This window comes from Malania oleifera, chromosome 10 (genome assembly GCF_029873635.1).
Source record: "Malania oleifera isolate guangnan ecotype guangnan chromosome 10, ASM2987363v1, whole genome shotgun sequence".
NCBI classification, from domain to species: domain Eukaryota; kingdom Viridiplantae; phylum Streptophyta; class Magnoliopsida; order Santalales; family Ximeniaceae; genus Malania; species Malania oleifera.
In genome coordinates this window covers 34,884,853-34,911,194 of record NC_080426.1, presented here as the reverse complement: position 1 = coordinate 34,911,194, position 26,342 = coordinate 34,884,853, and the positions used below count along the sequence as shown (strand labels likewise).

Below are 26,342 nucleotides of genomic sequence, written 5' to 3'. Positions count from 1 at the left end.
AATCCTGGAGGTCGCTTGATATAGACTTCTTCATTTATATATTCATTTAGAAAAACACTTTTTATGTCCATTTGAAATAGTTTGAAGTCTTTGAAACAGGCAAAGGCTAGTAACATCCTAATGGCTTCTAGTATTGCTACAGGGGCATAAGTTTTATCATAGCCAATACCCTTTTGTTGGTTATACCCTTGTGCCACTAATCTAGCTTTGTTTCTCACAATATTGCCATCTTCGTCTTTCTTATTCCTAAACATTCATTTTGTGCCTAGATACCATACATTGTTCTTGGAAATTGGTCAAATTCTTCTTGCATGGCATTGATCCAATTTTCATCATTTTCAGCTTCCTTAAAGTTCTTTGGTTCTAAATGGGATACGAAAGCTATATGATTACATTCACTTCTTAAGTAAGATCTAGTGCTAACTCCCTGGGATGGACTACCTATGATGAGATTAGTTGGGTGATTTCTAACAAATTTCCAAGCTCTAGGGAGTTCGTAATTTTCTTCTTCTGGTTCCCTAGATTTTTCTTAAGGTGATGATTCTTGATGATCATTTCTCATGTCTTGAAAATCTTTATCTTGGTCATTATTTATCTTAAGTTGCTCAAGTTCCTTTTCAATTCTAATGGAGGTGGCTTGATCATCTTCTTCCATGTTAACAGTTGTTTTGGATGTAAATGGGTCAGTTTCATAAAAAACATGTGATGATTCTTGAACAGTTTGGGTTCTTTTATTAAACACCCTATAAGCTTTGTTGTTCAATTACATACCCTATAAAGATTCCTACATCAAATTTTGAATCAAATTTTGTCAGGTGATCTTTATCATTTAATATGAAACAGTTGCATCCAAAGACCTTAAAGTGTGAGATGTTTGGTTTTCTACCCTTCCATATCTCGTATGGGGTTTTCCCTATTTTAGATCTAATGATGACACGATTACTAACATAGCAAGTTGTGTTAACGGCTTTGGCCTAAAAATATTTTGAAAGATTATGTTCGTTAAGCATTGTTCTAGCCATTTCTTGGAGTGTTCGGTTCTTTCTTTCAACTACTCCATTTTGTTGTGGAGTTTTTGGTGAGGAGAAGTTGTGTGAATAGCCATTTTCGTTACAGAAGTCCTTTAATTCTTTGTTTCTAAATTCTCTCCCCCTATCACTCCTAATGTGAATAATTGACATCCCCTTTTCATTTTGAATTTTTTCAAAAAAATGAGTGAAGGCATTGCAAGTAGCACTTTTGTTTGCAAGAAAGATTACCCATGAAAATCTAAAGAAATCATCAACTATTACAAAAGCATACAGTTTTCCACTAATACTTGCAATATCATTTGGTCCGAACAAATCAAGATGGATCAATTCTAAAGGTCTTGTGGTGGATATCATTTTATTGGTTTTGAAAGATGATTTAACTTGTTTTCCATATTGACATGCATCACATACTTTGTCTCTTACATAATTATCTTTTGGTAAGTCATTCACTAGTTCCTTATATGATAGCCTATGTAGTAAATCCATGCTAGCATGACCTTGTCTCCTTTGCCATAACCAACAATTTTCATTTGTTGCAGCCAAACACCTAACGTCACAAGTTTTAATGTCATCAAACTCAATTGTGTAGATGTTGGATTCACGTTTTCCTACTAGTATGATATTTCCATTCAAATCATTTATCAAACATTGGGTGGATTGGAATGTAATATTTAACCCTTTATCACACAACTGGCTAATATTCGATAGGTTATGTTTAAGTGTATCTACAAGAGCAACATTTTCAATAGCCAAGGATGAATTACCTATTTTACCTTTGCCGATGATTCTTTCTTTGGCATTGTCTCCAAATGTTACCAATCCTTCCTTCTTGCAGGTAATTGAGATAAATTTGCTTGCATCTCCAATCATGTGTCTTGAGCAGCCGCTATCAAGGAACTATTTGTTTCTTGTGGAGTTGGTCTTTAGGCATACCTCATTGTGTTCATCCGCCATAAAGCAGAAGTTTGCAACTTCTTCTTCGATTTCTTCATGGGTTGAGGTTCCATCTAGCTCATCCCATCTGGTTGCGTTCATGGCTTTAAATTTCTTTTTATCTCCTTGCTGATTGTTGCCTTTCTTTTTGAAGAGTGGGCAATCAGCCATACGGTGCCCGATCTTTTTGCAGTTATAGCACCTTATGTTTGATTCTCATTTCTCCTTTTGTTTTCCACCTCGTTTGTTCATCAAGAAATTTCTAAATCTTCTTGTAAGGAGAGCAACTTCATTATCGTCGTCATTTTCTTCTTCCTCCACGAGCTCCTTTGGTTTTCCAGCTTTTAGGCAATTCCAATTGCCTTTTTTGGTGCCCAAGCTTCTGCAATAGCATTTGTATTTTTTATCTCATAGGTCATGAGAGACCCAATTAGCTCGTTGAGAGTGACCTTTGATAGGTCCTTTGCCTCCTCAATTGCTGTGGACTTTGTGTGCCAAGATTCCAGTAAAGAGCAAAGGACTTTCTGCACATTATCTTCCATAGAATATTCCCTACCAAGGGCTTTTAGGCCATTCGTAATATGTGTAAAGCGAGTAAACATAGCAGTAATTGACTCACCCTCTTCAATTTTAAACATTTCGTATGCTTTAACTAACATATAAATTTTTTATTTCTTTACCTGGGTTATTCCTTCATACATTACCTGAAGCTTCTCCCACATATCCTTCGTCGTGTTGCATCCGCAGATCTGGTTGTATTCTTCATCGTTTATAGCACAATAAAGGAAGTTTTTCGTCTTGAAATTTAGTTGTGCTAGATTTGCATCAGCCTCGCGAAGTTTCCCAATCGGTATGTCATCACCTTCCTTATTCTTGAAAATGTAGTCTCCTCCGGTGATGACATTCCACATTTGGTAGTCATAAGCTTGGATGAAGATTGACATCCGATCTTTCCATGCCGGATAGTTAATTCCATAAAACTTGGGAGGATGATCCACAGATTGACCTTGGGCAAACATATCCGCCATTTGATTTTTGCACCTGGAAATTACTCTGAACGTCTAGCGACTGGGGCTCTGATACCACTCGTTGGCCCGAATATGGGTCTAGAGGGGGGTGAATAGACGTCTTTCATGGATATACAACTTTTTCTACAATCAAAAAGTTTTCTTCGCAAGAGCAAGGGTATTATATCACAATATATATATATATATATATATAAAGCAAATAGCAATAAGTGAGCAACACAAGAGAGAAGGGATAAGAGAAGCTTAACGCAGCGATGTTAACGTAGTTCAGAACCGAGCCTACGTCCATGCCTTGAGACCAACTCAAGGGTTCCCCAAATCCACAATGTCACCCTCTTTCTAGGCGGAGAAGCCTTTACAAACTAGTTGCTCACAAAGAGCTTTAACAATGGTGCTCACCTAGAGTCACCTTATAATGGCTCACAAAGAGCCTTCCAATACAATGAATTTGAAAGCAAGTAGATACAATGTAAAATGCTCCTCTTTGAGTTGAATATCCCAATACAAGCCTCACACTATTCCCTCTTTGTAAATGGTGTGTAAACAAGAGTAAAGAGCAAGAGGGCAAGATGGCACAAAGTGAAACCCTAGTATGAATGCACAATAATTGTTCTCAACAACCAATTTGCTTAACTAGTTTGAAATAAATGCATAAGGACCATTTTAAAGGTCAAAGGGACGATCTGGGCGCTAGAGACCCATTGGGCATTAATTGACATAAGGCAAATTGAGAACTAGCCGTTTAAGTGCATTTAATGCAGTCTGTAGCCCGACATTCGTTGATGAGGTCACAACTTCGTCGACGAGTCTCATGACTACCTTCGTCGACGATGCCCTGTGTTCATCGACAAACCATTGGTTCTGAATTCAGATGGGTCTCAGTTTCTTTTCGTCGACGAGTAACCTGTGTACGTCAACGAACCGGTCTATTGTATTCATCGCCGAATCCCCTATATTCGTCAATGAACCTGCTCTGAACTTTTTAGGTGGTCTTGGTATATTTTTGTCGATGAGTACCTTGTGTACGTCAACGAGGTGCTTTGTTGCGTTCGTCAACGAATCCCTTGTATTCATCGACGAACCCTTTACTTCATTTTAAAAACTGTTCAAACTTTGGTTTATGTTAAAGTAAAGGTTTCACCTTGTTTTAAAAATAATGTTTAATCTATTTTAAGATGTCTTGGGTTTAATAAAATATTTTTGAAAGTTATAGACATCTTATGTAGTTTACTTGACTTGATATGTATGTGTGAGACTAGTGTCTATGTTCTAGCCTATCATGAACTAAATGCATATGCAATTTGCCCATCTCTTGCTAGCTACTTTTGAATAGCACCATACACAAGGGATTACAATATCAACCTTCCTTACACACACACAACCCAGAGCTTGTGCTCGCTATGTAAGATCCATAGATGCTTTGGTTGAGTGGTTAAGTTCTGGATATGTCATATGTTGGACTTTGTTGATGGTCATCTGCTCTTTGTTGGTTTGAGACTTGTTTAACCCTTATGCTTGCTTTGGAACTGTCCTGTGTATTCTGACTGGACTAGAGGAAAAATGTCAATAACCTTAAAGAACTGCTAATGGGTTGTTGTCATCAAAACAAGGCTAGAATGAAAGCCCTAAGCCACTAGGTCTAACACTTTTGACAAGCAAATTCTAAGGAGTTTAAAATACTTCACCTTGAGAAATCTTGTTGAAAAATACTGACTTGTGTTCAGATCTTTGAAGATATTTTATCATATTTATATATCTATATACAAAGATCATATATTTGTTGATACACAAATATCATTAAAACATCTTATACACTCATTGAGCTTCATGTTTTATCATATGATTATATACTAAGATTTATCTTGTACTCACTAGCTTGGTTAGAAGCATTTTGAGTTGTTGCAGAAATTGTATTCATTATTTTGTATTCACGGTTCGGGCTATGAAACGGGATTGAGGAGGAAGTTATGATTCTTGTAAGCAGCAAATTGTAAAGGAAACTCTGTCCCAGTTAAAGGAACAGATTTTAATGGAATCCTTGAGTGGGTTGCTCAAGGCAAGGACATGGGCTAGGGTAGGCCGAACCTCGTAAAAATCAAGTTTGCATCTCTCTTCCCTTAACTCTTTTTAATTTCCGCTTGCATTGAAATTATCTGCTAATTATATATGTATTGAACATTTGGTACGATTGTGAGTAATTGGGTAAAATTGTATGCTTGATAAAGACACACATTAAATTGATTAATTGTGAAATATCGAGCTTGTTGTTAAGTAGTTTGTAAGTTTGTAATTGATAGTTTTCAAAATTAGAACTTGAAGGACTTAATTTTAAAAATACCCAATTCAGGCCCTCTTGGCATAACACCAGAATTCACAAGATTTTTATGATATCGTTTTTATTGCATAAATTATAATTGTATATTTTAAGAACCCTAATGGCTCGAATGTTATGGATGATCGATACCGTAACTACAGATGAGTATGAGTGCAACCACACTGCTGTGTAAGTGTTGGTGGATGACAATGAATTTGTCTTGAGTGCACACCTAGTTTCGGATCAGAACTTAATAAGGAAAATTTGACTTATAGATGATATTACAATTTGATTTAATTTGGTTGGCCAACTAGTTAAGTTCAGTTTTCGGACCGCACAACCCAGTCATGGGGGTAAACATGACACCCACTGGCCAAAAGAAGTTTTTTATACATATTTATATATTTATGTGATCATAGCCATTTATTAGGCCTAAATAATTATTTGAATGAAAAGTATGTATATATATATATACATGGCCATTATTAAAGGGCCTACATGATTTTCAGTAAAAGAAAGTATACACGTATATGTGAACAAAGCCCGTTTAGTAGGGCTAAATGATGATGTGAAAGAAAGGTATAAAGGGAAGTATATATAGTTATATGCATATGTCTATTTGGATAAAAATAATTTATAATTATTCAAATGCAGTTTCTAATAGTTAAATTATTAAATAAACTTTTATACTGTAAAACTCATCTTAGCCACACATTGATAATAATCTAGTCTTTACTTACTGAGCGTCGTCTCACCCCAATTATTATTATATATTACAGATACCTTGAGGAGCATACCGAAAATCAGAATGGCGCAGTGAAAGCGTGGGTGAGATTAGAAAGAGTTACTTAGGAGAAATATTAAATTAGATATGTTTTTAATGTTTTAGAATTTTTAAGAATGTTAATTTTAATATTGGAGATAATGTTGTAACAAGGTTATTTAGAACTCTGCTAATAAATGTATTTGAGGTCTTCCACTGTAAAATTATTTATAGGAACCCATACGAGTTGGGTCACTACACACATAAAGTGTCATGTAATTGAGGTCTTCCGCTGTAAAATTATTTATAGGAACCCATATGGATTGGGTCACTACACACATAAAGTGTCGAGATCATAGCAGCAAATCAGGAGGATAACGATGAGGAGATATGATCCTGAGTAACTAAAATTGTGCAGCTGTAAGAGTTTGAATTGTTCAATGTAAAAGTAGGAAATCAATTGTAATTACATTAGAATAAATTGCTATGTATTTTACACAAAACAATATATAGAAATACAAATATTTTCAAAATACTCTGCCTATCAATTCTCTCACATGGGATCAGAGCCGTGAAAAACCAACGTCTACCTATTTCTTCCTCATCTCCTTCCTCCTATACCCCTGTATTAAAACTCAAGTTCCCAACCATCCCTCTATTATCTCCATTTCTAATGTTATTACTGTCAAACTTAATCAAGACAATTATCTTCTTGGAAAGGACAGATGGTGCCTCATTTAAGAGGTCAAGAGATCTCTCACAATGGAGCAAAAAAAAAAGGGGGGGGGGTGGGATCTTGGCATTAGTAAGATTTTTTTTTTTCACTTTTTTGCTATTAAAAGCCTAACCATATGTTTGCCTCTACCTTATATTTGGATTTGTATTGAATTTAGATAAGATGCAATATAAAATTGTATTTAAATTTGTCCAAATTCATCCAAATTTAAATCCAAAACCAGAAATCTATACTCCCAAATGTGATCTAGGATCCATTTGTATCAAGGATTTCATTAGGAAAAAAAAAAAAATATGTAGGAAACTTATTTTCCTTCTTACTTTCCTTGACAACCATACACAAAAAGTGGATTCATTCAAAATTTTCTTTCCTTTCCCTAATGCTTTCCAAGTTCCCAACGAACCAAAGAGTTTGTCGTCTCTCACACTTAGACGTTCCAAAATAATCAAATCGTTCGTGGACAACTCAACAGCTTAACTTAGTAAGGACTCATCAATTCGTTTGCTTAGATAATAAACAAGTTTTAACAAGTACACAAAAACTCTTTTTGATAAAGAACAGTATGATAAAATTCAACTCAAACTTAACTCATTTACAGTTCTAATTAACCACCCATATGAACTTTGTACAAAGTATCTCCAAAACACCTTTTTCAAGATCAGGTGTTTTAAAAATGTTTTTTAAATATATAAATTATTCTTGCAGTGAAAATTGATGATAATGCACGAATTTAACATTTATGGTAATTGACTTGATAAAAACTAAAAAAATTGAAGTATTCAATCTTCAAGCTCTCTTGTTTCCTTTGAAATGAAGACCAACTCATCTTAAACTCAAAATTTAAGTGTTATAAGTTCAAAATAATTTGTTACAATTTGTACAAGATAAGAGTGGTCTAACTAAAAGATAAATTATAAATGAACACATACATTATAAAGACATGAAAAATGCTTAGTATCATAGTAGATTAATGTAAGAACAATAGTGGTTACGACTCGTAGAGTAAGGTAAATAATATATCAATACATAAGCTAATTAATGTTGATAACAAGGAGATGGAAACGAAATAGACCTAGAATAACTTAGACTACGTAAAATTCTAACAATACTTAATTTTAGTAAAAAAAAAATATTCCATACTAAAAAGGTACCACATCATTATCCGATCAATACCATTCATCCAAGAAAAGTAAGGTAACAAAATTAATATTTTTCAAACTGAAAATAAACAATTAGATATATTGATGATAATCATCGATATCTATTGGGTACTCGGTTAGTACTCAATATTTCTTTTCTTCAGTTTTAAGAGGATATTACCACATAAAATTATTTTTTTTTTATAAAAAAAAAAAAATCAGATTCCATCTAGTAGCCTAATTTCCATCAAGAGAAGATGGATAATAGCACATGAAGAATAAAATGTAAAAAGAAGATACGTGACAATTAAATGTAATTATTTTTAATTTCATTATCGGGTACCCCCACAAGGCATTAGTTAATATAATCATTTTAAGAAATATTATTTTACTCGATGCCTTTAAAATACACCATGTAAGATCAACCAATGAACAAAAAAATGTAAAAAGAAGGCGTGTAACAATTAAACGCAATTATTTTGAATCTCATTATAGGGTAATCTAGGGCATTAGTTAATATTATCATTTTAAGAAATAATATTTGCCTAGACATTATTTTGAAAACTTGAATGCCACCATTCTTTTTTTGATTCAATATCGTTGTAATATCTAGAGCCCAGTAGAAACAAAACTAATACAGAAAATGAAAAACAAAACAAAAACAAAATAGAGTTGCTTCGAAGGCTACAATTGCAGCTTGTTGCCATATAGTTGGTGTGAATTTTACTTTCATACATAAATAAATGCAAGCATACACAACATATTCACATTTCCATTATTAACGATCTTCAAATAGACAGAACGATGTTCATTTTTGAATAAGAAATAGAATAATAGGCGTCTCTACCCTAGTAATTTGACAAATAAACACCCTGTGTATGATACAATTGATACAACAGAGAGCTGCCCATGAGAACTATCGAGCTTCTCCTGCAGGTGCCCTATGATAAAAAATTGACTCATCTGAAATTTGGGAGTTCGAATGATACTGCCCATAAAATGCATAGATGCCAATTGCAATAATGTTGAGGACAATAAATCTCACCCATGCTTCATAGTGTAACTGCAACAGGAACCAAGTCAGTCATTAGCCTCAAACAGTCTTTAATTCCAAATTTGACATAAGTTTCTTCATAGAATTGAGCATTAATTTTTGCTTCAAGTGCACTTGGAATAGAGCTAGCAAACCTGAGCAAACAAGAAGATATTACAGAAGATGCAAACAGCCGGCACAATGGGAACTCCCGGACAATAAAATCCTGGTGGATCTGCATATACCTGAGGTAAAATTTAAAAAGAAAGGGAGTTTAATTTAAGAAGAAGAAGAAGAAGAAGAAGAATAAGATGCCAATGGCAGATTAAAGAGAAGAAATGAAATCTGATAATTCAAATTAATGCAACTTACTCAATAGCTCTTCATAAAACAAGATGAACTATGGGAACACTCACAAAATACGATGTGCATTGTCTAAGTGATTGCACTAAATGAAGAAGAAGAAGAAGAAGATGCCAATGGCAGATTAAAGAGAGGCTACAATGCAACTTACACAATAGCTCTTCATAAAAAAAGATGAACTATGGAAACACTCACATAACATGACGTGCACTGTCTGAGTGATTGCACTGACAGACAATATTAGATTACCATTTGACATAGAAGCAACCTAAAAGTTGAAGCTATTAAGTTTTGGGCCAACAATATGTGGGTATACACATACCAAACCTTAACATGATTCTTCCACACATCAGCTTAGAATCCATAAAACAGAAAAAAGCCATTTCGTCCTGATATATTTCCAGCAAAAACTACACTTAACAGCGCTGACCTAATACTGCCCTCTCAAGGTACAGATTCCTTTTAGATATGTCCCCCTCCGTCAAATTGACCATCAAGTACAAAGCCAAAAAATGAAGGATGATTTTGCCCTAACTTGACTTCTCAACTAGTATGGAAACAAGTCTAACTACCCATTTCATTTTAGCTAGGAAGTCAAAGTAGTGCAAAATGGTGCCTTCAAATTGATATACTAGTGGATGTGTGGCATAAAGTGAAAAGTTAAGGAATGAAAATATTCGCGGTAACTCAGTAAATTAGGCATAGCTCCGGTAGAAGAAAAGATAAGGGAAGAGTAGCTCAAATGATTTTGGCATCTGCAAGGCAGGCCAAACAATACACTAGTAAGGAGGAATGAGCTATTTACTGTGAGAGGCAATAGGAGGGGTAGGAGTAGACCTAAAATGATTTGGAATTGGATAGCAAATAGGGATTTAATAGACTAAATTTGTCAGAGGAAACTACCCACGTTCGCGCAAACTCACAGAAAAGAATTCATGCAGGCAAGCCCACCAAGTGGGACTCCTGGGTTAATTTGTTGTTTGTTGTTGTTAGTCTAGTCCTTGGTTTTTGCCACCATACTAAACAATAAAATAAACAAAAATTAAAGATGTCACTGTTGATTTTGAACATATCAGGGGACAATTCTACAATTGTAAGAAAGGAAGAGTTTATAATACACACACACACACACACACACACACACACACACACATATATATATATATATATATCCTTCTTGCATTCTGTCTGTACAATCTTTGTGCACCCCCTTGGAATATGGTGACAAAGGCTCACGTGGTTAAAAGAAGTTAGGAGGATGAATTACTCATATACCCTCTAGAGGTGTAGTGATGGTTAGATAAGTCAAGACAAACATCGCAGAGGGCACAAGACAACCGCCTGGACGAGGCGATCCACTTATCATCCATTCGCATAAGGGACTAAAAAGAAAGGGTCGCTATCGGCTAACTAGCAAGCGATCGCAAGGAAGAAATCTTTTATCTGAGAAGCCTCACCTAAGCTGTGACCTTGGGCAAAAGTTTAAATTGCCTAAGATTGAAAGCATTTGGGGCGGGCAATAGAAAGCACAAATACCATCCACTCCAAGATACTTGTTGCCCAAAACGGCTCCAAGAAGCGTAGATGATTCGCCTAACCCATAAAAGGTAAGTTGACTTCAAATCCACCCCAAAAGAGGAATAGGTACTAGAAAGGAAGGTAAATGAGTGGTTTAGGGTAACTTTAATTAGGGCAAAGAATTGGGGATTACTTTAAAGTTTTTTACTTGGAGAAGGGTGAGTATAATTATTTGTTTTCATCAATTTTGATACGACCTCAACCAATTTCACTTATCAAAGCCCAGCACCACTTTATCACTTTCTCTCCCTTTCTCTTCTTTTTCTTTGACCTTTTTCAACTCCTTTTTGCCTGTTTCTTCCCTCTTCTAATCCAAGCTTGATCAACTCCCTCTTTTTCCCCCTTCTCCAACGATTTTCTATGATTCCAAACTCCTATTTCATGGGATATCCCTCATGTAATAGGGCACCTTCCTACATCTCTATTGGGGGCTGGTGTAGTGAGTCCATTGTTATCCAAATTCATAATTTTTTCAACCAATCACCCCATCACCACATCATCAAAGGTGTTTGAGACCCAAATCTGCGAAACATATTCATGTTAGAGTCTTGGTAGGAGATATAGGCAAACCAATTGTAGCCAACAGTAACCAACCTCCACCCATATGTTTTTGCCTCTCTTCCTACAAGTTCATTGTAGATCAAAATCCCTTCTTCAATCTCAAATTACTGCAAATGCCCTGACCTGCTTGCAACATGAACTTTTTGTAAGAACGGGTGGCACAATCCTAAAGTTTTGCCCTTCAAGAAAATACACTATAACTTTGTACAAGCCTCAAAAAATTTTGTGACATGCTTGGGATAAATTCGATCATAATGGATGACTATAACCTTAAATAATAGTAAAACGAAAAAAAAAATTCCTTCCCAACCTGGGCTATAAGATGGATGATAGCCGTCAACCTTCCCGTTTAACCAACAACCACCCCCCCCCCCCTTTCCTGACTTCAATTTGCAGGAAAAAACACCCAAGTAATGGTCAACATTCAAATCTTTCGACCAACTATGCTCCATACAACAACAACAAAAAACCAAGCCTTAAGTCCCACTAGGTAGGGTCGGCTATATGAATCCTTTTCCGCCGATCAGCAAGGATTCATATCATAGTGATCTGAAAAATTTTTATGCTAGCTGTTAGCTACCTAATGCAACCCTCCTCCATAAGTTAGCCAAATAATCCATCTGACATCCATGATGAAATCAAAACTCCCTGCTTGGTGTTGCAAAGTTTAAAATAAACATCATAAACAACAGAAAATCTAGTTATTCCATACAAATCCTAATGGCCAAAAAAAATCATTCTTGGAATAAGAACTTATTACGGGAGGTGTAAATGAAGAATCAGGAGTAGTCCCAGCTGTCAAAACCAGCATCAACAGGACATGCCAAACGGCCAAATAGCATTTCACTCCTAAAACATTCTCATTTTACTGATGTTCTTATTTCTCAGCAGGGACCTCATGAAGCTGTTTATGTACCATTTTATCAGTTGACAGTCACTTACACTAAGAAGGAGAATGATATAGCAATGAGGGAAGTAGGAAGAAAAACTCAAGAGAAAATGTGCAGATGCAATATTTTCATCCTCTCAAGCATTTGGCTTGATCCCGTAAGATGATAAGGAAGACAGAAAGACAAGCATTTGGCAGTAGATCTTTTAGAATGACAACTTTATGAGTCGCTATGAGCTGGGGAAAAAATGTTCAATCAAAACTGTAATCACAAGGACAATCCATATGCCAACCAACACAACTGAACACTGATGACGAAGGTTAAATCTGTTGTATTTATACAATGTCTTCAAAATAGCACAAGCAAAACCTTAAACTGTAGCATTTATCTTCATTCGCTTACAACATAAACCTTTTTCGTTCGAAATTTTCCCATTGAAACATTTAATGCCATGTGAATGCAGTTTGCAATAAAAAAAATTTAAAACTAAAAAGGAGAAATTTTTCTATATATGATTTAGAAAATACTCACATGGCGGCAACAAAGAGCAATAGAAGCAATTATGGCTACAATTACAGATCCGAGCAGAAAAAAAGATGAAGCATTGATACGCCAGAATAGTCCAGCACTGAAACCACAACAGGCAATTATGATGAGGCAAGCAACTCCTTCTCGCCAGGCTGAAAACCACCCTGCAGAAACTTGACTGACACTTGTATCCTTCCAGCGAAGGGTCACCACACATGCTGAAACAACAGAATAGCCTGTCTGCAGCAAACAGAAGTTCACATAAGGTATGTATGTAAACCAATTTTATTTGTAAAAACCAATTTTATTTGTAATCAAAATGCTCACTCACAAGTGCATCTAATGAGCACATATCCCCAGCAATATTTGACAACGCAGCAACTATAACTACCATGACAGATTCATGCTACATTATTGAAAGTTGGACATCTAATATTTTTCCTTGGGACAGGCATTGGAGCGATTGGTTGATGTATGAACTGCTTGGGAATTTCAGTAGGATGCATACTATGTGATGCAACTCATAACAAAGACAAATAAATTCTTTAAAATCTCAACATAATAATGGATTAGTCAAGGACGTACCAATGAGCCAACTGACAGTATGTGAACGAGCACGTGCACATTAAATAGCGCGGCCAAGACACCAGTAACAATACCAACCCAGACCTGAGAATAAGTGGGAGTGCGGCGCATTGGGTGTATTTCAGCCAATATAGAAGGCAGTAAACCATCCCTTCCAAGCCCAAGATATACCCGAGACTGTTCATGAAAAACATCTTGTTATTTACATTGCCAAACACCATGAGATAAGGGCATGTCAATAACATAACAACTCCATGGTGTTTCACCTTAACATAAAGACCAATGAGAAGAGTTGTTGTCAGTCCAGCAACAGCACCTATGCTGATCATGACAGAAACATATTTCAAGCCTTTGGATGTAAAAGCTTCAGCCAAAGGGGCATCTTCCCCAAGCAACATATAAGGTACCATTCCAGTAACCACCAAACAAACTCCAACATATAATGCAATGCAAATAAGAAGACTTCCCAGGATGCCTATAGGTAAATCACGCTGAAAAATAACAAGTTCAAAAGAGAAATATTGAGGAATACAATAATGTTACAGGACTTAAACAAATGAAGTCTTTACATTCACTGTGTTAACTAGAACAAGGCAACAATATAGCCATAATAAAACACACCTGTGGTCTTCTCGATTCTTCAGCTGAATTGGCAACAGCATCAAATCCAACATATGCAAAAAATACCACAGTTGTTCCAGTCAATATAGCTCTAAAACCATTTGGAGCAAATGGAGACCAATTTGAAACATCAACCTCAAAAGAACCAACAGTAATGATGAAAAGAACAATGATTACCTGCATCAGATAAAAAATGTATTTTTTATTTTAGTGTTAGACCCTGAATGTTTGTTGTAATGGAGGAACAGATTGCATCATTCTATAATGATTGAAGCAATATTATTAGGTTATTTACTTAATGCTCTTATTTTGAAGGTTGCTTTTTGCATTTTCCTTTTCTAGGTTGGGGCTTCTCATTCATTCAAGTTCCCATTTTTTCCCTCAAAAGAATTATTCCCTTACTGGGGAAAAAATCTTTAAGGCATTCATAAGAAACCTGCTTACTTTGGGAGCATAGTAAGGGCATTGAAAACACAATGCCTAATATATAACTAATTCAGGGGATAACAAACTTTTTACAAGAAGCAACTGGTCTCCTAGAAAAATAAGTTTCAACATTGAAATTGAAAACTTAAGGTTAAAAGAAGGATTTGCTAAAGAATGAAAGTAATCATTAACATGCAAAAGTAGTGCACATTGATATACAAATTGGCAAATTGTAGACCAAGTAATCAATCTCTAACAGGGAAAAAAAGGTAAAAATGGAAACTACGCTCTCAGAATTCAAAATACTAAAATGAGAACAAGCAGACTAAACTAAACCACACAGAATGGTGAGCCACCAATGAACATAGTTTTTACCATATCCATGTTGCCAAGGATGTTTTAAAAGATGAACATTTAAGCCCTAAAGAAATTGACATAAGCACCTAAGGATCTGTTGGATAGGTAAATTGTGTCCCTAGAAAAGAGTCAGTTTTTGTGCACGGCAATGGAAAGATTCCTCTCCCTTAGAATTTTAAAATAAGCATCTGTGTCTGCAAAGAAGCCTACTTATATTCCAATAGGCCAAATTTTTTATTTTGGTAACGACCCAGAGGACACTGCCTTAAAACATTTTCTTTTATTATCAAAAAAGAATGGGGAAAAAAATCAAAAGAAGATTGATCTAACCAAAACAATAAAAGAAATAGGTTAAGACATGGAGAACAACAAGCAACAATACAATGTTGCTATCTGCACAACTCTATCACGCCACTAATTTGTTCCCAAAAGGGGAAAAAAAGCAAATAGGATTTGCATGGAAATTTCTTTGCTGATTTTACATTCTAGACTATTCAATCCGTAGGTTCCAATAAAACATTGTGCTTTTATGGCTCCATGGGTGTGTATATGGGTGAGTGGGAAAAAACAGAGGATTGTAAGTTTTTTTAACCCAAAAACGAATATGGTCAAGTACATTTATCGGTTTTTTGGTTTTTCTAAACATCTTCAATTGTACCAGTGCTCTTTCCTGAAAAGGAGAGCAAAACCCAAAAGATAAGCATGGTGAACTTTTTCTATATTAATGTAGAGTAAGGTTACCCAATTTAAATGTGTCTGTTAATGGCTTGGTTAAAATAACCACCAAAAATATGCTTATTATTTACATAAAAGGTAAGTAACTCTTGTGTGAGCCTGATGGAATGGGGCATAAATAATCATAAACCTGCTCAACACATGTGCTAATATCTCATGGAAACCTCAATTTTTCTCTTGGACTACAATATTTTCCCAAAGCCACACTAAGAGAGAACATAACAGAAAGAGCACCTTCATTGCTGTCATAAATGAATTCAAAGCAAGAGATTCTCCAACACCACGGCAAAGAATAATTGTCAGTAGTGCTATGAGAATCGGAGCACATATGTTGATAGATAGAATTCCTCCAAAAAAATCTGCACCGCCATGTCCAATCCATCTTGGAATGTTTTCCTTGAAAAATGGGAAAAGCTCTAATATAACATTCACATAGCTTGCTATACTTCGGGCTACACTAGCCATAGCAATATGGTAGTCAAACATCATTTGTACAAAAACAAGCAAGGCAGTGAGCTCATTAAAAGCTGTGTATGCATATAAATATGCTCCTCCAACAGCAGGAAAGCGAGAAGCAAGCTCAGCATAACAAAGTGCATTTGGCACACAAGAAAGTCCCGCAAGTATGAAACTAATTGTAACGCCTGCATTTAAGAAAATCACAGTTAACACTAACACATAAAAATAGAAACAACCACATATTTTTGACCCAAACATTAAAAGTCCCAATTAAATAACAACACTGTTTTCTAACTTCAGCTTCAAATTCAAGTCCTTTTGCAACTTCTAACTTCAAACATATTTTAAAATGCACCAGTATTTATAACCTAACCATAGGAACATAATACCTATACCTCCATTTGAATCCATGGAAACGTGAGGAATAGAAATATATATAAATATCGAAACTCACTATAGATGGGAGATGGTAGAAGAAGAGAACTAAAGAAAATAAAAGGATGCAATAAAATGAAGGAGAAAAGAATAGGAGTTGTGCTCTACTATTAGATTCATAAAAAGGAAAATACATCATAAGACTATTTTCTTCACATTTTCCTTTCCTTTTATAAGCCCCTAACACATTAATATCACTACAACTACCCAAAGTGCAACAAAATTCTAAATAGTGGCGTAGCTGGAGCTGGGAAGCAAAGAGTAATAAGATACTAATGCAGGAGCAATTAATCCTATTCCTAGCTTCTAGGGTTCTTGTAAATAAGGATAAGGAAAACTGAAATTTAGTAATCAGAGTTATGAAGACAGTTAGCATCCAGGCCATTTATAACCCCAAATATCCTAAAATACTCAGCACCATTCTCGAAAGCTCAGAAAATCCAGAAAAACAAAATAAATTAATCCTTAAATTATTAAATAAGTTCACTCTCAAATATAAAAAAATTCTATGCACCTTTATGGGAAACAAAAACCACTCAAAAATAAAATTCTGTTAAAAATAACCAAAAAACATTGATGTCAAGCTGTTGAAATGATCAAATTGGGGGCTAATATGAACTCCAATCTCATAAAAGAAGCTGGCCACATGATGGGGCTTTTGTGTATATCTTGTAGGTCCCATAACCCCTCCTGAAGAAAAACTATTGCTATGACTCTTTGGTGTTTGACCTAAAATGCTACTTCTTACAAGAAGGCTTCTAGTGGCTGGTCCAGTAATTCTATTGCGACCTGTCTGCATCAGTCTTCAAGACTTCAAGACCATCGAAAAACTTGTTCTCTAGTTGGACAGGCTGGATAAAAAGGAATGTCACGAAAACGATACTCAAAGACATTATTATTAACATTGACATAGGAGAAATATCCGAATCTTCTGGCAAGTTGATCCTCCATAAAATCCTACAAAGCCCAATCTTTTTCCACTTCAAGTTGTTATAAGTGCTCATTGGGGACTGCTCCTTTCTCAGGAATAAAATCTCTACTTTTCCCTCTTCAAAGACTTTATTGCAATAGTGATAGTACTTATCTGTAGCTTCCATGTACTTAGGACTCTTCAAGCTTATGTTCAATCTCAAATATGCCGCGACACATTCAGCCATGTGCTCTGCTGCACTACTGCAACCTGGGATCTTAGGTTGACCTATTCACCAACCTGGGAACAAGAGCCAAGGTCGTGGGCTTTTCTAATAAACGACCTCAAATTCCATCAGCTGACCAATTCACCAAGTTGCTGCAGGCACACTAGACTGTATGAGGGGCAAAGAGCTCAAATCTCCCAATTTTGGCCAGTGAAAGCATCAAGTGTTGTTGTCAAGAGTCCGATTCGCTACTTCAATCTGGCCACCATTCTAGGGATGGAATAAATTGCTAAAATACTAGTTTGCTTGGAAAAAAAAAAACCACTATAGGTCCTCCAAAATCACCTAGAAACGTCTAACTTCAGCCATATGTAATAGATTTTGGGATTCCAGGCAGTCAGACTACCTCATCCAATGAATAAATTGGCTAAATGGCACACATTTGAGGTCTTTTCACGTGGTATAAAGTGCGCCATATTTGAATATTTGTCAATCACTTCAAAAACAGAATCCACACCTTGTTGAGACAGCAAATGTCCCAACACAAAATCCATATAAATATCCTCCCAAGGACTAATGGGAGAGACAACCATATGTATAGTTTGGTACTTTGGGACTATCCCTTGGAGATCGAACAAACCACACACTTTTGCATGTACTTGGTGCATCTCTCTTCAACTGAGACCAGAAATGACACTCCTCCACTGAAGCTACCATCTTATCTAAACCTAAGCACCTACTAGGGCCATCACAAAGTGATTCAGAGGTTAGCTTCTTCCCCAATGACCCCCAAGCGCTGCTCAACTTGCTTTCCAAAAAACAAAAGCCTGTCTTTGCAAAGTCACCAATTCTACAGCTGGTCTGATTGGTACTTATGGCACCAATCCTAAAAATCTATATCTTGTGCGTGTAATTCCTTCAAAATGATCAAATCCCACTTCTTCTAGGTGCACGGTGACCAAAACTGATGTGCTTGTTGCTTGAGAGCAAAGTTAAACCACTGCATCATGCGTCCTAGTCAATTTTTTTTTCTCACAATTAAGGTATTTCCAAGCCTCATATGTAGAGTACGAACTCTTGCCAACACTTTGAAGGTTGCACAGAACTCCAAGAATCTAATGTACGGATCACTTCTATGTAAGGACTAAAAATTTCAATTTTGATGGAAATTTCAAGAGTCAATATACATATATTTTGATGTAAATTTCGATTTCAATTTAAAAAAACACCAGAAACCTAAAATAAATTTTGAAAATTATAAATGAACTTTTGGGAAACATTAAATGATGATGAACAATTTAGGGACAACATAAAAATAAAAAGAAACCCCAAATTCACTTTCTTTTTCTTTGGTTTTAAAACCAAGAAAAAAAATGTCAAATTTTCACCCAACATTTTGCAAAAGGAAATTAGAAGTTGTTTTCATTTTAAACCCTCCCAAAATCTGAAATTTCAATCGAAATTTCAGGAAAATTATCAAATTTTAAGACCATGTTTTTTCGTGCTTTCACACAACTTCTCACTCAAGCAAGCTACTAGATGACCTTGGGAAAGAACCACACGTACAATTGAGGCACAACATTCTAGCTAGAACACCACCTTAAAGTTCGATAGTACAAGAGTGCAATGGTTCTTAAACTGTAAGCCTCTTCTTTTGTTATACCCTCCATCAGAACTCGTCCTTTTTCAAACATTTAATAATTAGGGGTATTATTGACCTACAATTTTGAATAAATTTGCAATAGAAATTTGCTAACCATGGAAGCTTGGTACATCACCAACAATTCTTGGAGGGGGTAAATCATCGATTGCAATGAGCCTTCTCATCATCCACATTGATACATTGATCTTGTAGTACCCACAAGAAGTCCCAAAAAGAGAAGCTTATCTGTAAAAAAGCTAAGAACCATTTAGTTGTGGAAAACATTTTCCATTTTTTATTTTTCAGTTTTCCAAAGAACTACAAAAATTTCAAGCTATTTTTTACTTTTCCAAGATTCTTAGTAAAACAATACAAACTAAAGAATTTGTTTAGTTGTGCAAAATAATTTTTTATTTTATATTTTTAGACTTCAAAATAATTAAAAGAATACAACTTTTTTTTTTCCAATTTTTCAAAAAATACATATAAAAGATAGTATGTGAAATCATCGATTTTGGCACTTGAATTTGGAATTTTGTGGATTTGGAAGAAATTCAATACATAAACTACACAAATTAGCATCCAAGATCCGAACTCTATGCTCCGATATGCAAAGTAAGAGTTAGAAATAATAATAATAATAATCAAAAGACGTTTTCCAACTTTTCTATGTAAATTTAAAATAACAGGAAAACAAGGTGGCATTTTCGTAATTGTGTAGAAAATTAGAAATGGAAACTAGAAATATTTCCACAAGCAAATGGTCTCAAAAACTTTTATTATTGTTCATTTACTTCATACAAATATTGTAAAATTAAGAAGTAGCTAACTTTTTTGTAATTTTTTGGAAAACTAAAATGAAAAATGGAAATTGTTTTCCACAACTAAACGGGCCCTAAACTTCTTTACATGTAGTACAATTAGTATCTTCTTCAAGTGATGTAAATGGTCATCTTCACTTTGACCATCAATCAAGATATTATCAAAATAAATGACAACAAATTTCTCAATAAAACGTTGAGAACCTGATTCATTAAAGCAATATAGCATTGGGCACATTGAACAGCCAATTGGATGGGAAACTTCGAGCTGAGAAACTACCATATCTAAAAATTATTCTAGGCGCAGCACACGATGGGAAACATTTACTTACTGTGATCCTACTGTCAATGCATTTGCAAGCTATTGTCCCGTGTTGAAATTAACAATACAGATAATGAACAAGTGCCCATGCTCTTATGAATCTTCCTTCTTCAAAATAGGTCTTCCGCAACCTCCTTCAATGTTTTATTCTCCAGCAAGCTCATGCGGCAATGACCGTGGTGAGTTCAGAAGACTTGCTTCAGAACAAGGTTGATACGGTGTTGCATTTCCTGCATAAGCTGTAATCGTGTGGGTTATTTAGCTGGCATCTCATCTTTGAGCTCATATAATAAAGTGTGTACTATGGCTAGAACCTTTGTTCCGGCCTCGTGATCCTTTACCTCAAGACAATAATTTACTTGAGATGCTTCACATTAGAATATTAGACTCAGAATTGTCAAAAATGCTAGTTCTCTCTCTCTCTCTCTCTCTCTCTCTCTCTAAACCGCGAATTCACTCTCCCTCTCTCTCTAAGATCTCGGGCAGCTTTTTGCCCGAATTAACAATCCAACGTTACTACACGGATCAATGGGTGAATCTCTACAAGTCTTACGAAATAGAATCTCGATTTGAGGATTTCCGGGTTTTTACCCCAAAGTTGAGGAAGGGTCGAAACGAGCCTAGTGACTTGTAGATCTGTACTAAATAGGGTGATGTTGACATATGATCTTTCGTTTTAGGATTTGGGAATTCGTGTGGCTGTTTCGAACCGTTTGGAGTCGTGTTTCGGTATTTGGGAATAGGTAAGGGGATTTGTTTATATCAGTTATTTTTAAAATATGATCTGGTAGAACTAAAGGTTATGTTTATACGGATGTTTTGGTTACTTGTTTAGAAAATTTCACCGGGCGAGATTGCCGGTTTTTCGGGTGTGCGGTTTTCAGGAAAATTAGGATTTCGGGTATTGTTTCCGTTTCTTTTGGAAAATTATTTATTTGAATAAAACTAAAGTATAGAGATGACTGTACCTTTATTCTATGTTAAACTGTATTTTCAGATCAATTATCATATTATTGTTTAATTATCCAAATAGGTGTGGCAGGAGAGGATATTTTGTGATGATTGAGTTGTGATGTGTTTGAAATGGTATATAGGAACTGGAGTTCCAAACTGTTTTCAAGAACGGTGGTTACTGACATGCCGATTTCATTACTGTGGGGTCAATAATTCACCGTGGGGTCGTTAGACATGCTGGGTTAATACCGATGATCGTAAATTACCGGTTTATGCCGAAAAGTGTAAAAACACTAGATTTGTATCGGTTCAATACCGTGGGTCAATAATGACATGCCGGTTTGCCGGATTATGGTTACTAAAACGCCGGTTCAATACCATGGGATCAATAATGACATGCCGATTTACCGGATAATATCGAGGGTTGTGGAATGCCAGTTCATTACCGTGGGTCAATAATGACATGCCGATTTTCCGGATTATGGTTACTAAAACGTCAGTTCAATACCGTGGGTCAATAATGACATACCGGTTTGCCGGATTATGGTTACTAAAAAGCCGGTTCAATACCGTGGGGTCAATAATGACATGCCGGCTTGCCGAATAATATCGAGGGTTGTGGAATGCTGGTTCAATACCGTGGGTCAATAACGACATGCCGGTTTGCCAGATTATACCGATGATTGTGAAATATACTGGAACTGTTTGTGAAAATACTGGAAATGCGAAATGCTTTGTTTCTTATTGGAATAACACTCATGTGCCCACACACTGATATAACCTGATTCTCCCTTACTGAGAAGTGTCTCACCCCAATCATACAAATCTGTTTCAGGTCCTTCAGGTAGCCGAACCTAGTGTTCTAGAGGGTTCTGGAGCGTAGTATTCTGTTAATTTTTGTAAGTACTGTTGTGAGAACCGAACTGTAGCTGGGATGTCATTTTGGATTATGTTGGATACCTTGGGTTGATGTTTTGTAATATGACAGACTTAGTACTCTGGTATGAATGAATGTAATAGGTTGAAATATGTTCCGCTGTGTTATTCATGTGAATAGTGATTGTGAGTAGGGTATCCGCAAGCCCTATCGGGTTGGACCCTCATATTTATTGGTATCATGGATGTTTGTATGATACAAATACAAGTTAGGTTCTCATATCACACCCTGGGGCCCACTTTCGCGGTTCAGGGCGTGACATAATATAACACCCAATTCTAAGTCTATGGAAACCCATAACAGAAATTGATCGTTCCGTTAGATAGGAACAGATTTGATAAATACTGATAACTCTCGGATAGAGTATTAGAACGGAAAGATCCATTAGATAATGAATCTTTAATTTATAATTATAATAAGATAAATAAATTACTTTGGGAACTCCATCGATTTATGAAATCGATTCTTTCCTTTAAGGCTCAGGGATAAAGATAATTTTTTTTATTTATTTATTGTGAAAAAAAATAATTTTAAATTTAATTTCAATTATTTAATTTAAATTAAAAAATTAAATATATTATGAAATTTAATATAGTTAATATTATAAAATGAATAAATTAAATATAAATATTAAATAAGAAATAATTGAAATTAAAGTTTGCGAAGACGACGGCTCTTGTCTCTTTTCGGATATTATACCAGATTAAATCAATGAATTGGAACGAATCAACGGATTGATGGGTTTAAAGGCAAAAGCACTTATCAAGTACTGGCTTGGCATAAGGGATCGTCTGTGTTTCTTTCCATTCAGTCAGCCCTAGACTTGTTATTTTTCCCCTTCTTGATTAACTTCCCACTCAATTTATACTCAAAAGTCTCAAACATATTTTCTCCTCCTTGCTTAATGATATTTTGACCTCCCTCCCATATGTCCTGATGTCCTAGCAAGACATGCCATGTGTCAATAGGAATTACATTGCACCAAATTGCATTTTCGCAGATTCTTCAAGTATACAATGAACAAGTAGACATTTTTTTGTCACTGTCACTTATACAGTTGAGGGTGATTTTTTTACCTCCAATTTCAAGAAAGAAATTAAATCTGCAGCAGCAGAGTTTCTTGACTTCTAGAATCCATGATGGAAACACCTTCAAGTCCATGAATTTTACTAAAAACTTGAAAAAGTTTAGTTCACCGCTCAATAATTGACTTATTCCCAAAATTCTTGCTTTTTCCTACTTAGCCCATCACAAAAGTATAGTCAAAGAAAGGACTTTCTCAACAGCTTCAAATGCAATTATGTTATCCAAGCAGTGTATGTTCACTAACAACAACTTGTCTTCAAGATAATCACCTATCAGAGGCAGGTTCCACTAAAAAACTGACTGTTGAACTTTTTATTCACTTGTAAATGGATGAGATGTAACCAAAAAATCATCTCTAAATTATTCTTTTGGAGTTACAAAATATTTATGAATCATCAAGCATGTGTATTTTATTAATTCAACTTCTTCATTGCCAATTATGGGCAACTTCCACTTCTAATGCCAATTATAAGCATCGTTTAGCCTCCTTAAAAAACATTACACTACAACCTCATCTCAAATAGGAACCCCAGCCCATTGACATATGTGACCACAAGTTCTTTGCTTTCTTGAACATCATTGAGTGCTAGTTGTAGAACTCCTTGGTGTAGTCTATCACAGATCTGTTTTTTTGGCAAAGATTGTTAAATTAAAGGAATATTTTGAGAGATGTGTATAGGAAAAAATTTAACCTAGAAAATAGATTTCATCTTCAGCTATCCCTTGTAGAGATGCATCTTTTGCACCTTGTCCCACCACACCATGGCATATGGCCACGCAACTTTGTTGCCATCAATTTTATCTGTTTAATATTTGGAATTTCTTTATAGTTAAAGAATTTCTCAATGACACAAAAGCATTCAAGAAATTCCTCGCCCTACAAATGACCATGTAATTTTAGGTGATTGATTCTAACATCTGTTGAATCAAAATACCCCTTCACCAATGTCTCCTCATGAACTCAACAATGGGCAAATGGATTCACATGCTCAGGCTCGAGGCTAAGTAAACATGGATTGAACGATGCTCAATATGAGTTCTTGACATTCAAGACGAATGGTAATTTGCTTGACTTGTCTCTGAAATGCTTGAATCTCATAATCTGCTATGGCACCCATCATAGGATTACCACATCAACCTCTACCTCTTCTTACTGCTATGTATGAAGATGGAGGAAGCTAGCCAAGAGCATAACACTAGCTCTGATACCAAATAATGCAGGAGGGAAGAGGCAGAGGAAGAGGAGTACAGAGACGGAATGGAATAGAAGCTATGCTCTACTGTTTAATTCACAAAAAGGAAAGGAAATCAAAAAACACTACTTTCTTCTCACATATATCTCCCTTCCTTTTGTAAGCTCTTAATGCATCAACATCACTACAATTACCCAAAATATAACAAAATTACTTTATTCTCTTTGTGGAAGCTTCAGAAACACAATTGGTTACCATTCTTAATTCCTTTTGTGAATTCTCAAGGCAGCAGTCCACTTAACCAAACTCACTATGTTTGTCTCATCTAATGTTTACAAAGCCTGACCAAGGACACACGGTGATTGGTGCCCCATTTCTCTGACTTGGGGAGATCAATGGGGGTCTTATTTGGAGACTTAACACTACGGACACGAACTGTTTGGAGATGAAACTTGCCCACGGTTTGAAATGGAGGATCTAGGGAAGTATCCCGTTCGGAGATTAATCAAAGATGGCCTTTGAATGAGATCGCCTTTAGTCGTTTAAACAAGAGTCATATCTGAATAAAATAGGATTTTCACCTTCAGTTTCTCTCAAAACCTAAATTCAAAAGAATTAACATTTGCCCTATGTTGGTCCCTGGGGAAAAAAGGCGAAGAAAATGAAAGCAAAAATATAACTCCAAATTCTACACAAAAACAGAAAATTATGAAATTTTCAATTTTCAATTTTCAATTCCCTTTCCCGGGTGTGTAATTTTTTAAAATTTAGTATTATAATTGGAAAAGAGGAGGACTGACCGGGGCCGGCGTCGCGAGCGACGGTGCCAGTGACGACGAAGATACCGGCGCCGATGGAGGAGCCGAGACCGAGGAGGACTAGGTCGAGGAGGCCGAGTCGGCGGTCAAGGGCGTCGCCGGAGGGGGCGTTGGAAGCAGAGGAAGGCAATGCCTTCACTCTGAGAGCAGAGGTGAAGAAATTAGAAACCCAACGAGACCAAAAAGAAGAAGAAGGAGACGACATCGGCGACGGAGGAACCCGAGTAGAGTTGCTGCTCGTCTTCTCCGCTCCCATCTCTCTCTCTCTCTGCTATGAATCAGGGGAGAGAGAGAGAGTGAAGAATACCAACGGTCGGGGAGAGAGCGGGACCGCAGCGGATTTTTGTTCCGATGCCATCGACGTCTCCAAACTCCAAAGAATAATAATAATAATAATCAAATGATTGGAGAGATGCTAACGTCACTTCCCCCCATTGGTCCTCTCCATGAACGTAGCACACGTCATTCATTCTATTGGCAAAACGGACCAATCAATTATTATCCCATCAATTTTTGTCTTCTTTTTTCTTTATTATTGTTATTATTAATATTATTAATTCTCGTAATTTAATTGATAAAATCAATGTGAATTAATGACGAATTGCACCCCAAGAGAAATTATTTAGTTAGTGTCACAATTTATGCAACAAATATGTTAGATATTTTTAAAATTATGAAAATTTTAAAACCCTAAATAGGTTCCTAGTATTTTTGAAATTTGATAAAAGTTATGTGTTTTTTTATCAAATCTTATAACAATTAGAAAAATTTTAAAATTGAGAAGGCATGGCACTCTTAAGAGTGTTATTGATTAGGGTGAGTATAATTCAGTTAAAATTGAATTAATCGAGTAAATTCGGTTAGTTTGATTCGGTTAAAAATTTATTCGATTCAGTTTGATTTTTATTTTCATTGAAT

At 35.7% G+C, this 26,342-nt stretch overlaps 1 protein-coding gene across 1 annotated transcript; it reads right to left on the bottom strand.

Moving 5' to 3' along the window:
- Positions 1 to 8,655: 8,655 nt before the first annotated feature.
- Positions 8,656 to 25,786, bottom strand: LOC131166891 (cationic amino acid transporter 9, chloroplastic-like). Its single transcript, XM_058125513.1, has 8 exons — positions 25,407 to 25,786; positions 15,856 to 16,265; positions 14,104 to 14,280; positions 13,749 to 13,973; positions 13,483 to 13,659; positions 12,901 to 13,137; positions 9,133 to 9,222; positions 8,656 to 9,007 (listed from the first exon to the last, which is right to left on the bottom strand). Exons 1-8 carry the CDS (start codon positions 25,678 to 25,680, stop codon positions 8,861 to 8,863), a joined length of 1,737 nt encoding a protein of 578 aa, XP_057981496.1. The 5' UTR covers positions 25,681 to 25,786; the 3' UTR covers positions 8,656 to 8,860.
- Positions 25,787 to 26,342: the final 556 nt, after the last annotated feature.

Excerpts from the sequence above, each read along its gene's own strand:
- LOC131166891 (XM_058125513.1), bottom strand. The coding sequence starts at position 25,680 with ATGGGAGCGGAGAAGACGAGCAGCAACTCTACTCGGGTTCCTCCGTCG. Across the intron at positions 13,974-14,103 it reads AAGAATCGAGAAGACCACAG|CGTGATTTACCTATAGGCAT; the intron begins GTGTGTTTTATT and ends GTTATTTTTCAG. Across the intron at positions 13,138-13,482 it reads TACTGTCAGTTGGCTCATTG|ACAGGCTATTCTGTTGTTTC; the intron begins GTACGTCCTTGA and ends TGTTTGCTGCAG.